The 16,160-nt window shown below is 50.2% G+C and overlaps 2 protein-coding genes across 5 annotated transcripts in view; one reads left to right on the top strand and one right to left on the bottom strand.

Annotated features, from left to right (window-relative positions):
• The first annotated feature begins 466 nt into the window (after window positions 1-466).
• On the top strand, window positions 467-2,374 carry LOC122386370. Its single transcript, XM_043375526.1, has 2 exons — window positions 467-553; window positions 1,465-2,374. Exons 1-2 carry the CDS (start codon window positions 542-544, stop codon window positions 1,969-1,971), a joined length of 519 nt encoding a protein of 172 aa, XP_043231461.1. The 5' UTR covers window positions 467-541; the 3' UTR covers window positions 1,972-2,374.
• A 1,582-nt stretch (window positions 2,375-3,956) lies between these two features.
• LOC122386369 (transcription factor collier-like) overlaps window positions 3,957-16,160 on the bottom strand; it is a 49,704-nt gene continuing 37,500 nt past the window's right edge. For 2 of the 4 annotated variants that reach the window (XM_043375525.1, XM_043375524.1), the window contains exons 8-14: window positions 15,899-16,016; window positions 13,563-13,711; window positions 6,733-6,859; window positions 6,158-6,293; window positions 5,616-5,761; window positions 5,105-5,236; window positions 3,957-4,768 (exon numbers count right to left, since the gene is read on the bottom strand). In XM_043375525.1, the coding sequence (XP_043231460.1) occupies window positions 4,668-4,768; window positions 5,105-5,236; window positions 5,616-5,761; window positions 6,158-6,293; window positions 6,733-6,859; window positions 13,563-13,711; window positions 15,899-16,016 (909 nt within the window). In that variant the 3' untranslated portion in view covers window positions 3,957-4,667. Of the gene's footprint in view, window positions 4,769-5,095; window positions 5,237-5,615; window positions 5,762-6,157; window positions 6,294-6,732; window positions 6,860-13,562; window positions 13,712-15,898; window positions 16,017-16,160 lie in introns of all 4 variants that reach the window. The other 2 variants (XM_043375522.1, XM_043375523.1) reach the window with 1 other exon arrangement.

The following is a 16,160-nucleotide window of genomic DNA, read 5'->3' as shown; positions in this document are numbered from 1 at the left end:
GGTTATGCCATATGTACTGCTGCACAGTGCTCAGTGTTCATTACCTTCATGCAATTTCTAAATTCTTTCGTTACATTTAGCTGTGCTTTCCGTCTGTCATGGTAACCCATGGAAAGGGATGAAAGAAATTTAATGGAAATGGAATCGTAATCACGAATCAGATATAAAAATGGTTTTGCTTTTTACAAATTGATTCATAACAGCATAAATACAGACCTCAATGATCCCCCGACATTATGTGCTAATCAAGGTGCTAATTTACCAGTCTAAATAACGAGTGTAACGGTTCTGCCAGTCATTACCGTGAGAAGCCCCCGTTCCGTTGCCCTGATCACGCCTCTGGGTGGTGTGTTGATTAGCACGTGGCACCGGTCTGCTCGTCCCGCCCCCGGTCGAACAGGCCACTGTTGGCGCCATTCGGCTCGCGGACGCACCTGGAATTTTAATTACAGCGACATTGACAGGCGACCTCCGGCGCTATATAAGGCCGCCGACGGATCCAGAGCGACATTCTCCCCAAAAGCTCGATACCATCGACACCATGCTGTCTCTGGTAAGGCGACTCTCTCAATAACGGCATGCGGGTGTTCTGGCGGGATCTTTGCTGTGACCTTGTGCGATTTTTCGTTTGCAATTTCCTGGTTATGTTTCATATTTCATTAGAAGTGCTTTCAAATCGTGGTATAGTCAGGGTAGCATAAATATGTGAAGTGTCTGTCAGCAGTTCTTTGAAAGACTATTTCCTTCCTGATTTGTTATGAAGTAGGTACAAGATAAGTAACTCATTTGTCATTCTTTTTTATTTTCATTTATTCATTGTTGTAAACTTTTTGTTTTTGTTTTATCATTAAATTATCGAGAAAAAAAGTCATTCATAATTAGGTACAAAGTAATCAAAATATCTGTTTAATGAGTGTTCCGCGCAGTGCCGTGTCGCATGTCAAATTAGTGGCTATCTGCATTTAAATCTTAACATTTGGTCTTTTTCAAACACGGACTAACAAAAAAGATATGTAAATCTAAATCAGCGGCTAGGCTGAGGTGCGACCGTTTTTCTTTGTGGAACATAAAGAGATAGGTGAATATTTCCTTTTTAATTGTTTTATTGAAAATGAAAAACGTATGTCAGAAGCGGTGCGACCGTCTGTGCTAATTACGCAAATCGTTCCCTTGCAGTCTGTGCTCGTTGCGCTAACCGTTCTACTCTGTCTCGCAGTCTGTGGTTGTGCTAACCGTTCTACTCTCTCTCGCAGTCTGTGCTGTCTGTGCAGTCTGTGCTCGTTATGCTAACCGTTCTACTCCGTCTCGCAGTCTGTGCTGTCTGTGCAGTCTATGCTCGTTACGCTAACCGTTCCTCTCTGTCTCACAGTCTGTGGTTGTGCTAACCGTTCTACTCCGTCTCGCAGTCGGTGCTGTCTGTGCAGTCTGTGCTCGTTATGCTAACCGCTCCTCCCTGTCTCGCAGTCTGTGCTGGTTGCCCTGGTGGCTGTCTGCTCGGCTCAGCCGGTCGAGTACCCGGAGGGCGTCAGCCCTGCCGCTTGCCCGAACTACCCGTACTGCGGCACTGATGCCAACACTCTGGCCGCCATCCAGCTGGCCAGCCTGGCGCCGTCCGTGCGTCAGTACCCTGCTGGAGTCAGCGCCGCTGCCTGCCCCAACTACCCTGACTGTGGCTCCAACAGCGCCATCGTCAGCCCCGCTGGAGTGCCCCTGACCCGTCAGTACCCTGCTGGCGTCAGCGCGGCGGCCTGCCCCAACTACCCTGACTGTGGCTCCAACAGCGCCATCGTCAGCCCCGCTGGAGTGCCCCTGACCCGTCAGTACCCTGCTGGCGTCAGCGCGGCGGCCTGCCCCAACTACCCTGACTGTGGCTCCAACAGCGCCATCGTCAGCCCCGCTGGAGTGCCCCTGACCCGTCAGTACCCTGCTGGCGTCAGCGCGGCGGCCTGTCCCAACTACCCTCACTGCTAGTTGTGCTGGTGCGGTGTTGGCAGCAGAGCTGTGAGCCAGGGTGTCTTCAGCGGTCAGTCAGAGGGCAGTTTGCCAGTCAGTCAGTCATTCAGTCATTCAGTCAGTCAGAGACGCCCGGAGCTGTGGCCACTGGCCGGTCCGTAGACCGGAGCTGTGGTCGCTGGCCGGAAAGCAAAGAGCATTGGGAGAATATTCATCATCAAAGTGTCGTGAGATGTTGTAATGTGTTGCGGAGTTTCCGTGGCCCTGAGTGAGTCCGTGGAGCCCGCTAGCACCACATAACTCACGAATGTAAGTCACTGTCACATTTCTGTGATCGGTTCGGGACCAGGTGAAGTGCCTTCCCGGTCCGTGTCTTACGCAGTAGTCGATATTTTGTTGTAATAAAATACGAAGTCATTCACACTGGATTTTGAGATTATACTTTTTAGGCAATATCATGCCGCGCGGTTCTGGGGTGACCAGTGAACAGCATTACAACACCTACTTTACTTAAGTTCTTAAGAACTAGTAGAAATAAATAGAAGCCTGCATTAATCAGTGCCATATAATTAAAGTGCATTCAATGCAAATCACCTCATAAAATTGAGGATGGGGAGGTATCGACGTTTCAGTGACGTTATGTCACGTCAGTTTGAATAAAATCAGCTACTGCTGGCCTGGGCTTGACTTTGGGCCTAGCCAAAGGCTCAGTTTCACCCGTGCTTAATGGTTTAAGAAGGTTCCGTTTCTTAACCCGCGCACCGACGGGGGGGGGGGCGGATATCCGCCCCCCCCTGAGGTTTTTCGCGGATAGCGGGAAAACCGCGGCGCGTAGCACCGCGAAATTTGGTATGACTATTCCCTCATCAATTTTACACATGGTGTGCAAGTTTGAACCTCCTACCTTTTAAGGTCAGGTCACCAGGTCACTTTGAATGACCCAACCTCAAGTCACTTTTTTGCAACTTTGTCACCGTGCCAGAGCTACAGTAGATGTCGGAGGCCTTTGAAAGTCGCAGGATGTTATAAGGTCATTAGTAACTACAATTTGTATATCTCGGAATTTTGATATCGGTGACCTAAGGTCAGGTCAATTTCGCGACCTCCCCATTATAAGTCAATGGGGGAAAAATCAACTCCCTATTTTTACCACTAAAACGGGTCGGAATGGCCCCATATACCATACATGACTTCATATACGATCAACCTTCACTACCTTGAGGTCTGTTTTGCTGTTGAGCAGCTGTGAGGTCATGTGACGTCATCAAAGGTCACCAAAGGTTTTTGGCCAATAACTCCGTACAGGAACAAGATACAGCCGCGTGGATGGTCTCATTGTGTTCAGCTCGTCAAGACGCATCGAATGATATACATGATGACCTCGAGGTCACGTGACCTGAGGTCAACCTTTGACCTTGACCTTTCGAGGTCAACATATATATCATTCGATGCGGATTGACGAGAGGATCACGATGATGCCCTTAGTTTGCTCCTATCTTGACTAATTCGAAAGTTATTCGAGAAAAACTCTCTCCATATCTAGCGCCGCCATTTTGCATTTTTCGACCCCTGTGACGTCATCTTTAACCTGACCTGAAAATGACCTTAGTAAAAATTGTAGATCTTGACCGTGCGTATCCGATGCCGTTTACCGCTTGTCGCTATCTTGCTTCGTTCTCGAGATCTCAGGGGGGGGGGCGGTTATCCGCCCCCCCCCCGTCGGAACTAAGTTGGCGCAGACCCCCGTCGGTGCGCGGGTTAATTGCTTAAAGAAACCAATAAAGTACTTTCATCTCCAGCATACGATACGAAATCATAAACTGGCTTACTTATGGCCACATGTGTCTGAAAGCGAGCGCGAGAGGCATTTAGCAACATAAAATTGCGCATAATTATCAAAATATGCATACCTACAACCGTGACTACAATGACACGCAACTAAGTATCGGGTCGAGTAGACGATTCTTGCTTCTTTTTATATGACACAACACTTAGAGAGGGCATGTCGTATTGCACGTATATTATTTACATCGTACACCACACGCATATATGAAATGTATATCGCGGCGATGGTTGGTGTCTGCCCTGCCTACAGTATAAGGTACAACATCCAAGAGTTCAAACACACAACTCAGGCAGCCCGGACAAAAGCGCAGGGAGAGTGACTAGATTATAACTGACGTAGTATGGCACATGTTTCTCGCCCCCGTGGCCGGCGCTCCGTTCCAGCGGCAGATATGATATGTTTGCACCGGCCGCCTGCGCGACGGCACCGCACCTGTGACCTCCTGGCTTCTGTCCGCCGCTGGTGAAAAGGAAATAACTAAACCGTGCCAGCAGCGCCGGCCAATCGCACCGAACGGCTCAGCGCCGGAACGATAAACAATCATCACAAAATATCAACGGTACAAAGTATGGATATCCCACGAGATTCGAACATCTCGAGAGCCCACGTGTGTTTGGCTTATACGAGACGAACTTTGTCCACAAGCAAGGCATATTCACTCAATATCACGAACAAGAAATAGGAAACATACTAAAGCTCAAAGTGTCCTATCGCTCTGGGCCGGCCCGGGGTCGGCCGGCACGCCGCGCCCGATATCGTCTTGTGCGCCGTCGCAGTCTCCGGCCCGGTGCGCGCCGCAGCACTGGTCGGCGGCCCATCCACAGTCCGCCGCCGCCGCCGCTGCCGCCGCACTCACTCGGCACTAGTATCATTTGGACGCCAATGAGGCGTATGGCTGCGCACCGCCGGCCGCCGACAGCGCGAACGCGTTCATCGTCGCGAACGGAGAGGACATGATACCTCCCATGCCTGTGAAGGAGATGGCATTACGTCAGCGTAACACGTAAGAAAACGTGAACACTGACAGTTACTATCAGCACCAGCCGCTTACAGACGACCATGGCTTCATTCATTCAACAAAAGTCTTCACTGTGAGGTGATGCCCTAGCAGCACTGAAGTAATCGATAAATCGTAAACACGAGTAACCAACTCCCTCAATTTGACCTGAACTAGCCTGCGTTAACTGCGCGCGGTTTGCACTCATCCCCGCCCAACCCACCCTGACCTGACCTGTGCCCGCCCACCCTGCTCAGTCTGCCCTGCCCTTTCCACCCGTCCTCTCCCAGTGAGCTGACCTGACGTACCCATGTTGGAGAACTGCGCCGCCGCCGAGCCGTAGCCGTTCATATAGGAGGCGTGGGTGTTGGTGTTGGGTGTGGGCGTGCCCGAGTAGCCGCGCGGGGAGGCACTGCTGCTCTGGCCACGAGCGTACTCCTCTGTGAACGAGGTACAGCACTGGTCAGTGGTCAGTGATCGTACTCCTCTGTGAACGGGGTACAGTACTGATCAGTGATCGTACTCCTGTGGGGACGGGGTGGAGCAGGCTGCAGGGGTCATCGAATGTACCTACTACACTATGCAGGAGTCCTTGGAAGTATTTAGTAGTACTCGTAACATTTTGGTCAACGGTTGTACTCTTCTGACTTCTGAGTACGGATACATAAGATGTAAAAGCGATAACTTTTTAATCCAGCAAGGGCACCCCTCTGCTGACCAGGGTGCCACGGTTGTCACCGAGTATGCACCCTTCAAAGCCAGGGTGCCACAGTTGCCGTATGCACCCCTCTGGGTGCGGGGTGCCGGAGATGGACCCACCTTCGGACCACTGTCCGTTGGCGGCGTCCGCCTGTACGCTGACGGCCAGCTGCCCGGCGTACGAGTTGAACCCGGACATGGGCGACGGCTGGTTCATGGCCGGGGAGCGCGGCGCCGGCAGCGACAGCTGATTGTTCCGAGGCATACTGGAACGTAAAGGGGGAGGGGGTCAGTCGGTGGGTTAGGGGTGGGATAGCTATGCGGGGTAAGAGGACCATCAAGGTGGCACCCCATGGACGAGATCGGAGTGGTGAACCTTGCGTTGACTCAAAGCTACAGGACGTTGATGAACCGATCCATTAGCACCTAAAAGTCTCCGGATGTCGTTGAGAAGTAGATATGTAATCTACACAAAAGCGTCACACTGGCTCCCACCATCAGCAAAAGCAGAGGTGGCGCCACCTACAGAGGCATGTAAGTACCCACAGAGGCACTTTGTGAGGTCTCAGTGGCGCCACCTAGAGAGGTCCCTGTGGCGCCCTGTGAGGCCCCGGTGGCGCCCTCTGTGGCTCTCCCGTCCACCCCGTGGCTGTGACCGTTACCTGTATAGCGCCTCGGCCAGGTCAGCAGCTCGCTTCAGTATGATCTCCTTGGGCAGCCGCTCCGGATCGCCGGGGTGACGCGGCACCAGCTTCTGCAGCCGCTGGAAGCCGTAGTCGATGGTCGGCTCCGTCAGAGCTGCAAGAAAAACGGAGGAGGTGTCACAGAATGGGATTGGCTGAAGAGCAGCGCTACGGAACGGAGTGGGCTGAGCGGCGGTGTCACGGAACGGAGTGGGCTGAGCGGCGGCGTCACGGAACGAAGTGGACTGAACACTGAACAGCGGCTCTCTGCCGGCGTTACAACACGGAACGGGCTGGGCAGCGGCGTTACAACACGGGATGGGCCGGGCAGTGATGATACAGCATAGGATGGCCTAAGATGGCCATCAACTGTCACGGAACAGAACAAACTAAGTGGTGGCACTCAAGAGACAGAGCATAGACCTGCGGGTGTGTATGCTATGCAGAGGTCTATAAGTAGTGTTACACCTTATAAACTGTGATAATTTAGCAGTTTTGGTAGCTAGATGTACACTTTTGAGGGCGTAGTGAGCTGTGGTGATCAGGTGACTTACAGACGTAGACGAACCGTCCGGGCGCGCCCCTGCAGAACTGTTTTGATTTGTAGCTCAGTGTCACCTCGACCACGCCGGGGATGTGCCGCGGCGGCGTCTGGACCCGAATGGCGTGAGAGGTGATCAGCTGCCGGCGAGGTCAGTGGGGTCAGATCACCGGGGTCAGGGCAGAGGGGCAGGTCACCGGGGTCAGGTCAGTGGGGTCAGGTCAGCTGGGTTAGGGCAGAGGGGTCAGGGTGTCAGTGGGGTTAGGTCAGCGGGGCAGGTCAGTGGGGTTAGGTTACGAGGTCAGGGCAGCGGAGTCAGGTCAACAAGGTCAAGGCATCGTGGCCAGGTCACCGGGGTCAGGGCAGAGCAGGGCGTATTTTAACATGTTAACTGGGTCGGCAATTGCCGACCCAGTCACGGAGAATGCCGACCCAGTGACAGCCGTTTGCCGACCCAGTTGCCGCCCCCTCTAGGATGCAGCACGCACATGCAGGCTAGGTGCCGTCATTCATAGTGAGGCTGCTGCCCTCCGAAATGATAATGCCGCCTCTTAAAGTGAAGCAGCCGTCTATAGAAAGTGATGATCCCGCAACTCAATGTGACAGTGCAGCCCCTAAATCTGTTAGTAGCCCCACTCAATGTATCTAATGGTGCCGCCCTTCTAAGCATCTGTGGAGCCCCGCAATGTGATGACACCGCCCCTCAAGAAGATGATGCCGCCCCTTTCAGTATCGGTGGCGCCCCTCAATGTGATGGTGCCGCCCTCAAAGTGCCGGTGGCGCCCCTGAATGTGATGGTGCTGCCCGCCAACGAGTCGGTGGCGCCCCTCAAAATGATGCTGCCGCCCCTTAAAGTGTTGGCGCCGCCCCTTATAGTGTCAGTGACGCCCTTCGAAGTGTCGGAGGAACCCACCAATATAATGGTGCCGCCCCTCTAGGTATCCACAATCCACATAGCCCCTCATTGTGATGGAGCCGCTCCTCAAGCAGACGATGCCGCCCCTCAAGAAGATGATGCCGCCCCTGAATGTGATGGTGCTGCCCGCCAACGAGTCGGTGGCGCCCCTCAAAATGATGCTGCCGCCCCTTAAAGTGTTAGTGCCGCCCCTCATAGTGTCAGTGACGCTCTTCGGAGTGTCAGAGGAACCCACAAATATAATGGTGCCGCCCCTCTAGGTATCCACATAGCCCCTCATTGTGATGGAGCTGCCCCTCAAGCAGATGATGCCGCCCCTCAAGAAGATGATGCCGCCCCTTTCAGCATCGGTGGCGCCCCTAAATGTGCTGGTGCCTCCCTCAAAGTGCCAGTGACGCCCCTAAATGTGATGGTGTCTCCTGTCAACGAGTCGGTGGCGGCCTTAAAAATGATGCTGCCGCCCCTAAAAGTGCTGGTGCCGCACCCTACAGTGTCAGTGGCGCCCTTCAAAGTTTTGGAGGAACTCATCAATACAATGTTGCCGCCCTCTAACTTTCTGTAACGTCCCTCCATATACATAATGGTGCCGCTTCTCAAACCATCCGTGGCGCCCCTCAAAGTGATGGTGCCGCCCCTTACAGTGTCGGTGGTGTCTCCTCAAAAGTCAAGGTGCCGCCTCTCAAAGAAATGCTGGTGTCCCTCAGTGTCGGAGGCGCTCCTCAATGTCATGTTGCCGCCCCTCAAACCTTCCGTAACGCCCCTCAACGTTATGGTGCGCCCCCCCCCCCCCATGTGCTCACGGCGCCCTTAAATGTCATAGAAGCGCCGGTCAAAGTGATGACTGTGCTCCTGGCAGTGTCGGTGGCGCCCCTTATAGTGTCGGTGGCGCCCCGAACAGTATCGGTGGTGCCCCTCAAAGTGATGATGTCACCCTCAAACAAACGGTGGCGCCCTTTGAAGTATCGGAGTCCCTAAATATCATACCTATTGCCGCCCATTAACGATCTGTAGCGCCCCTCCATATGATGGAGCCGCCCCTTAAGTATCCGCGGTGGTCCTTAAAGTTAGAGTGCCGCCCCTTACAATGGGGTGGCGTCCTCAAAATAAAAGTGATGTTGCCCCCCCCCCCGAGTAATGTTGGCGTCTCTTCTCCGCGCCCCGTAGGGGGGGGGGGCCGAAACGGCCCCTCCCTGTCCTTTTTCGTCGATATCTCCTAAACGGCTGGAGATATCGCCACCAAACTTTCAGGACTCCTCCGAGCATCAATTTTACACATTGTAACCAAAAGAATTTCCAGAGGCTATGATAGGTTGGCCACAAATGACGTAAGAATGACGTCATGTTCTGTCATTTTCGACCGAAAAAAGACCTTTGCGAAAAGACCTGTCAGGCCTACAGCTTTGAAGATACAGAAAAATGATCAGAACATAAAGGGTGTAGAATTGATAGGGCTACAAAACTGCTGTCTCGGATTTTTGAGATTTTTGAGTTTTGACCCCAAAAATCAAAAAAACTTTTTTTGGATATATTAGCCAAAAAATCCAAAAAGTCTTAAGTTTCGGGAAAACCGGAATAAATGTGATAGTACCTATCGTCTTATATCTACATACCAAATTTCAGATCGATGCCTCCTTTTTTGGGCAAGTTATAGCGAAAAAAAAACTTCAAAAATGATGACGTCAAATTTTCAAACTCAATTTTGGGCAATTCTAGACCGCGCAGAGCAAAACAAAGACCACCATTAGACTCCCCCTGACGAGCTGCATCGAATCGATACCCATTTTATGCAAAAATATCAACTTTGAAATTTGACCTAATTTGACCTGACCTTGACCTGACCTTCACCAAATTATGACCCAGGCTGACCCCAAAGGCTGCCTAACCCACATAATCACATTTGTCATGTAAAATGGACCATATAAAACATGTATCACAAGACACTTTCATATTGTGACCCCCGGTGACCTGACCCCGCTGTGACCTGACCTGGTATCAGTGACCTCAGATAGTAAAGTATGTGTTTGACGAACAATGTACTATCGATGGTTTTCAATAAATTACCAATTTACTCGATTTCACAACACATTTCTTGAAATGCCTGTGAACGGTGAAAATCCGACCTTTGACCTGACCTGTGACGTCATCGGTTTGACCTAGGTCAATGAAATTTGGTCACAAGGTAGTTCCCCGGTGGGGCTATCGAACACCGTTTGAATTTTGAAAATCGGCCGGTAAATTTCCGAGATCTTAGGGGGGGGGGCGAAACGGCCCCTCCCCTACGGGTGGTAGGGTCCGTCGATAGCCCTACGGGACGCGGGTTAAGTATCGGAGGCGCTCCTCATTGTCATTTTGCCCCAGATCACTGCGCACATGGCGCCCTTCAATGTAATGGTGCCACCCCCGACGCTCAAAGAGATAATTGCGCTTCTCACAGTGTCGGTGGTGCCCCTCAAAGTGGTTTAATTGCCCTAAAAAAGTTGGTGGCGCGCCTCAAAATGATGCTGTCGTCCCTTAGCATATCTGCAGCGCCTCCAAAATGATAGTGCCTTCCCTTAAAACCCGCGCCCCGCTGGGGGGGGGGCAGAATCTGCCCCCCTCCCGTTTTTCGCCAATAACTTCTAAACGCGTCACGCCAGTGACGTCAAACTTTCGGTACCTTATCATACATCAATTTGACACGTTCCCTGAAAATTTGAGCGAAATCTGTCGGAAAATTTTTGAGAAATTGACGTTTAAGTGACGTCATGTTCGCCATTTTCGCCTCAAAAACGGCAAAATTTCAAACGCCGCTAACATCTTCATTTTTAAAGAAATCAAGACGTAACAAAAAAGGTTATGCGTGATTCCACTTTGTCTATCAAATGACTATCTCGGTTTTTTGAAAATTTTGGATTTTGGCCCAACTTTTTTCAAAAAACTGACTTTTTTCAAAAAACTGACTTTTTTGGGAAAATATTTATAAAATCCAAAATTTTGAGTGTATCGAAAAAACCGGAATATATGTCAAGGAAGTGGTCTATGTGCACCTACATACCAATTTTTAGAAGAATCGGTTCAAAAATGTGGGAGTTATTCAAAATTTTATGACGTCACGACACACAATTTTTTTTTTTAAGTTCTAGACCTCGTACGGAAACAAAAATAGCACCATTCGATTCGCCGTGAAAACTGCATCAGATAGACACCTTTTTAGGCCTTAATAACCAACTTCAAAATTTGACCTCACTTGACCTGACCTTGACCTGACCTCGACCTGAAATTCATCCAGAGGTGGTCCATATCACTTATTGAGTGTGCCTATTGAATTCTATGAGTAAAATGACCCATAAAACATGTGTCGCACATGCCCTTTACTATATTTTGTTTTTGGTGACCTGACCTGACCTGACCTGACCTTGACCTTGACCTTTGAATGACATTGTATGCAACGAATATTGTCTTGGTAGTCTAAGAATACGTTTTGGGCAATCAGTCTCAGTCCATTCTTCGGCAACTACGGTGCAAGGCCGATACTGTAGGAACTTGTATTTTGTACCCTTGACCTGACCTTGACCTGACCTCTGACCTACTTAAGCAAAAAAATTTGGCCTCTTAAGATCCGCCTTGTTGAGAGCTTTCGATTGCCGTTTTCCCCGTCTTTATACGACCATCGGTTCGGAAGTTAGACAGGGGGGGGGGCAGAATCTGTCCCCCCCCCCCAGCAGGGCGCGTATGGCTGAATAGCCCAGCGGGGCGCGGGTTAACCGGCGCCGGGCTGAGGTTTGAACCCCCCTCCCGACCCCTATATAACTTGGCTACTGGGCCACGTAGCGACACGCGGTAAGCGTGTCGCTAAACTACTCGAAAGAGTGTCAAAAACTACTTGGGTTAGTTGGTTAACCGTACTTTGGTTAGGTCAAGTCAAATGTCAAATATCAGGTGACCAGAGGTCATTAAAGGTGAAATGTGGGTGAAATGTTGTCTGTTTCAACATTTATTGACAAACTGGCGCATAACTCGGGGAAGAATAGAACTACAGCAACGCGAAAAAAGCGCATTCGATTGCTCTTCAACGTTCCTATAAAGTCATCAGGGCTCAGACTTGACCTAACATCAACGGCTTAACCTCCAGAGCACAACTAGTTTAACCCGTGCCGGGCCGGGGAGGGTTGGAGTGGACAGTGGGCCCCCCTCCGCCCCTCTACTGAGCTGTTTTAATGAAGAACCTTTTTACTGTAATAATTATTGACTCACGAAAGTTATGACATTGTTTTTTCAGTACTGTGCTCCTCTCGTCGAGATGCGTCGAATGAACTATAATTTGACATTCAAATGTCATTTGGGAAATTTGAGCTCAGGTCCAGGTCATGACCTGACTGGTAAAGGTCACGTTGCATATCAGTCGATTTGTATCGTCAAACTGAAATCCTCTAAGGTGTTTTCATCGCTCAGGCATGTCGCATGTCTCTATCAGAAGTTATTGAAAAAAATGTTGGAGGCCTTCCATGACCTGACATGACCTCAAGGACATAACGAGGGGTCGTGGGTGGCAATTTTCCGATTAAGTGTGTCATTTTTAATTGTTTTAAGATGTTTAAATTCGTTAACTTTGACATTTGTCTACCTATAAAGAGAGGCATGCATGCCCTGATTTTCTCCCATTTCCTTATACCTAATGGAAGGGTCGCAAAATTGTCCTTACCTTTTATCAAAGACATAGCAATTTCGAGACTTACATTTTCTATATACAGTTACACACTGTTTGTCTTATCAATCGCTGAAGTTATAAAGGGATCGTTCAGTCGGTGTATCTATGGTGAGCATTTACCTGTTCCGTAGCTCAGTTGGTAGAGCACCGGACTCCCCGCATTGTCTTTGCTTGCGTTTTGTCCGCCGGCCGATCCGGAGAGAAAGTTACCATTTCAAAAACTCAATGAAAATGTCACTGGGGTCACGAAAATATTTGAGTAGGTAGGTATACCATTCATTAACTTGGGGGGGGGGGGGGGGGATGAACGTATCGTTACATTACAATACGCTGTTCATTACGCGAGTAACTAATGAATAAAAAATGTAGGACTTCATCCTTACTCCACCCGCTCTCCCTCTCCATAAAAAGAGAGTTAATTGTGTTGCATTTTATTTAGATGCAGAAAAATAGAGGCGTCAAAGGATATGGCCGAATATCAGCGACCCTTGCTGTGTAGGTAAGCAATGGGGCTTGCAATGGGGTATGACAAGTGAGGGTAATGGCCCCGTCCAGCGCCCATAAAGTGGGCACCACTCGTGCGACCTGCCGACCACTGTTCTAGAGCCATAAAACACCGTGAATGTTTTAAGCTTGACGATACGGATTGACTGGTATGCAACATGTTTTATTTATGGTGAGGTCATGAACTTGACCTCAGGTAAAATTTCTAAATTAATTTTTGTAAAGTCAAATTAGAGTTCATTTGTCGCATTATGACAAGAGAAATACTATGTATATCCAGGAAAAATAGACGTAATACCACTGAGCTTACATAGGTAGGTTGAATCTGAAATCATTACTTAGAAAGAGTTATAAAAGAACCGTCGAACGTGTCTTTTTTGTCATTAAATATCAGTAGGTATGGCGCCCCCCTCAGATGCCAAGTGCCGCCCCTATGAGTGCAAAATGCCGCCCCTAAATGTGATTGCCGACCCAGTGAAAATCCCTTAAAATACGCCCTGGGGCAGAGGGGCCAGCAGGTCAGCGGGGTCGGCAAGATCATAAGTCAAAGATCATATCTTCAAAATTTTGAGGTCGGAAAAGACCTCAATGAGCTGGAAATAAATAAGCGATGGAAAAATTCAAAAATTGTAAATATCCCATTCATGTAAAGCTTATAGCAGTACCTAAGCATTAGCAAATGCAATAGGCCCTTTACGAGAAGCACTTAACGTCATCAGAATTCGATTCCACTTACCTCGCTCCAGACGAGCATGGTGCCGAAGACGATCTGGAGACCGTCGAAGAAGTTGTCGCCGATGATGATGACGGTGGAGCCGCCGGTGGTCCAGCCCTCGCTGGGGCTGATGGCCTTTATACAGGGCGTCGCCGGGGGAGACAGGAAACCTGCGGTACCATACACGGCCGTCAGGTGGCGGCAGACTGCGTCGGCCTCTTGGACGATACAGAGTGCATGGAGGAGGTCTCAAGAGTCAACGGCAAGGACACGCATGAAGACTGCCGACATAATAAAGCAGAGTAACGCGTTGAGCATTGACTGTAACCGACGCTGCTTACATGCTATTTTATTGAGGGTTATTAATTTTGAAGGTAGATTCAGTTTGCCTTTCAGGTCATTGCTCGAGAAAAAAAAAACAGAACCAGGACAAAGATAAGTAGGATGTAATCCTGCTCTGTGCTGTAGCGTATGTTTCCATTTTATTCGGAAAACACTTAAGGAAATAAGATCTCATCTACGTAAAAAGCTCAGAGATTGAATATGAAGATGAATACCAATGAGCATCGTTATCAATCCATAAAGGTTAAAACCGCGCGGAACAAAGAGTGCCGTTTAACTTGTCAAAAGTTATAAAGGCAGGTCAAGTTGGGAATCCTTGCGATTACCTTGTCATGAAGATACGTATCCAACTATCCATCTCACTTAAAAAAATCTGCTAACTTTTATAAAGGAGTGATGCGTAAAAGAAAGCAAGAACGCTTTGTCTCATTTCCTAATCTACATATTCTGCGTATTGGTCCCCATAAAGAGACAACAGGATCTCGCACTAAGCTACCGCCGTGAGCGCCCGTCCAATCGCAGCACCGGAGACGGCCGGCGCAGCCAGCACCCCAGACAGCTCCCTCTTCGATTCGCCGTCGGCACCCAAGTGTGTTTATTGGCAGGCCAATGGAGACAATGGGAGCGCGCCGTTGGGGCCTGCCAGCCAATGAGCACGCCGCTGGCCGGTCCCTGGGGCGGCGGCGGCGGCCCCGGGGACCAGAGCCCACCACGCCCTCTGGGACCGCCGCGCCTTCGATCGCCTCCGCCGACGGGAGGGAGGGGAGGGGAGGAGACGGCCACCGACCGACGCGGGAGCCACGGAGCTCGGCCATAACACAAGAACAGGGGGTGCGGCAGGGCCGGTCTACAGACTGACCGCGGGGTGGATGGCCGATCTGTATGTAGAAGTGAGCAATTTCTCCAGCCCCATATCGCTGGAGTAACTGCCTGATGAAAACGCTTCATCAAGGTGACGCAGACCGACCACTATGGCCTACGGTATGAAACTTCTACAAGCTGATGCAGCTCCCAGATGTTATCTTGGATAACATGGCTGAGCTAGGAAAGTTTGACGACAGAAATAACAGAGTTGATGAAATTACAAAACGATACTCCAACTAAATGGGCAGAAAACCCAACATGGCAGTAAAACGAAGCTCCAAAGCTTTTTAGCACGTCCCACAAACAAATTCATGATGCTAAAAAATATTTTGTCTAAATATATTACAAAGTATATGCATATAAATAGCTTTTATAAATGCCACATTTTCATCATTATTCATCATTATTTCCTCACTGTTAATTAATTAATCTAAGCACAAGCCCCAGAGCCATCAGACCTTTGAGCTTTCATCACCTTTTCAGACACTTCACACACTAGGTTTTGAATAACTGTGATGTGACTGTAAAATATTTGAATGTGAGCTACCGCTGGGAGTTGGGGATGGTGCGGCGCCGGGCCGTGCCCCCGGGGGGGGGGGGCTGTACCCGCTCCCCTGTCCCACCGTGTGACCCGCGTGCGAGCGGAAGTGGCGCCGGAGCGGGGTGTCGCGGGGTGACGTTTGGTGTCTCAGCTGTCGGCCTCTCGCCGCGGCCAAATGAGTGGATAAATCACCCCCTCCAGGGACAGCGTGCCGGCCATGAGCCGTTTTTACGGACCCGGCGCCGCGGCGGCCGGCACCGTTCGGCGGAACACCGCCCGGTGAATGCCGACCCACCGCAATGGATTGTTGCTTTAATGATAGTGCTAACACGCTAACAGCTGCTAAGAATAACATCGATCCATCTTCGCACAAGTTGCGAAATGTCAACACTTGTAATGTTTAACGGCTTCCGTTCACTAATTAGTCGACCACGGCTCATGAAACTAATATGACCACCATTACTGATGTATGGCCCTCCATTAGTGATGTCATTCACAGGAGAATGGCAGCGCATTCCTTCGCGTGCTACCGCGAGCCAACTGGGGGCAGACACTCTTAAGTTTCTGACCCCAGCTGCCCTGTTCAGCAGAATTGGAGGGGGGAACTCACCGTCGGTGGGGTCCATCCGCTTGGCCCGGCGACCGTGCTTGCTGTTGTTGTGCACGAACATGTTGTCGGAGACGGCGAGCAGAGGTCCTGACACGTCCACCGTGGGGCCGATCACCACCTGCCGCGCACAGAGGAAGGTCGCGTGTATTTATATCTCCGGGCACAACGCACATTTGGAAATAATAAATAAACAAAGTCATGCCTTTGATAGATACGTCGGCCGTAACAGCATGTTGTTATGAATTTTGAGGGTTTATAATGT

Source organism: Amphibalanus amphitrite, unplaced genomic scaffold (genome assembly GCF_019059575.1).
Source record: "Amphibalanus amphitrite isolate SeventyFive unplaced genomic scaffold, NRLGWU_Aamphi_draft 000248F_arrow, whole genome shotgun sequence".
NCBI lineage: Eukaryota > Metazoa > Arthropoda > Thecostraca > Balanomorpha > Balanidae > Amphibalanus > Amphibalanus amphitrite.
The sequence above is the reverse complement of the archived record's forward strand: the minus strand, read 5'-3'. Positions and strand labels throughout refer to the sequence as shown.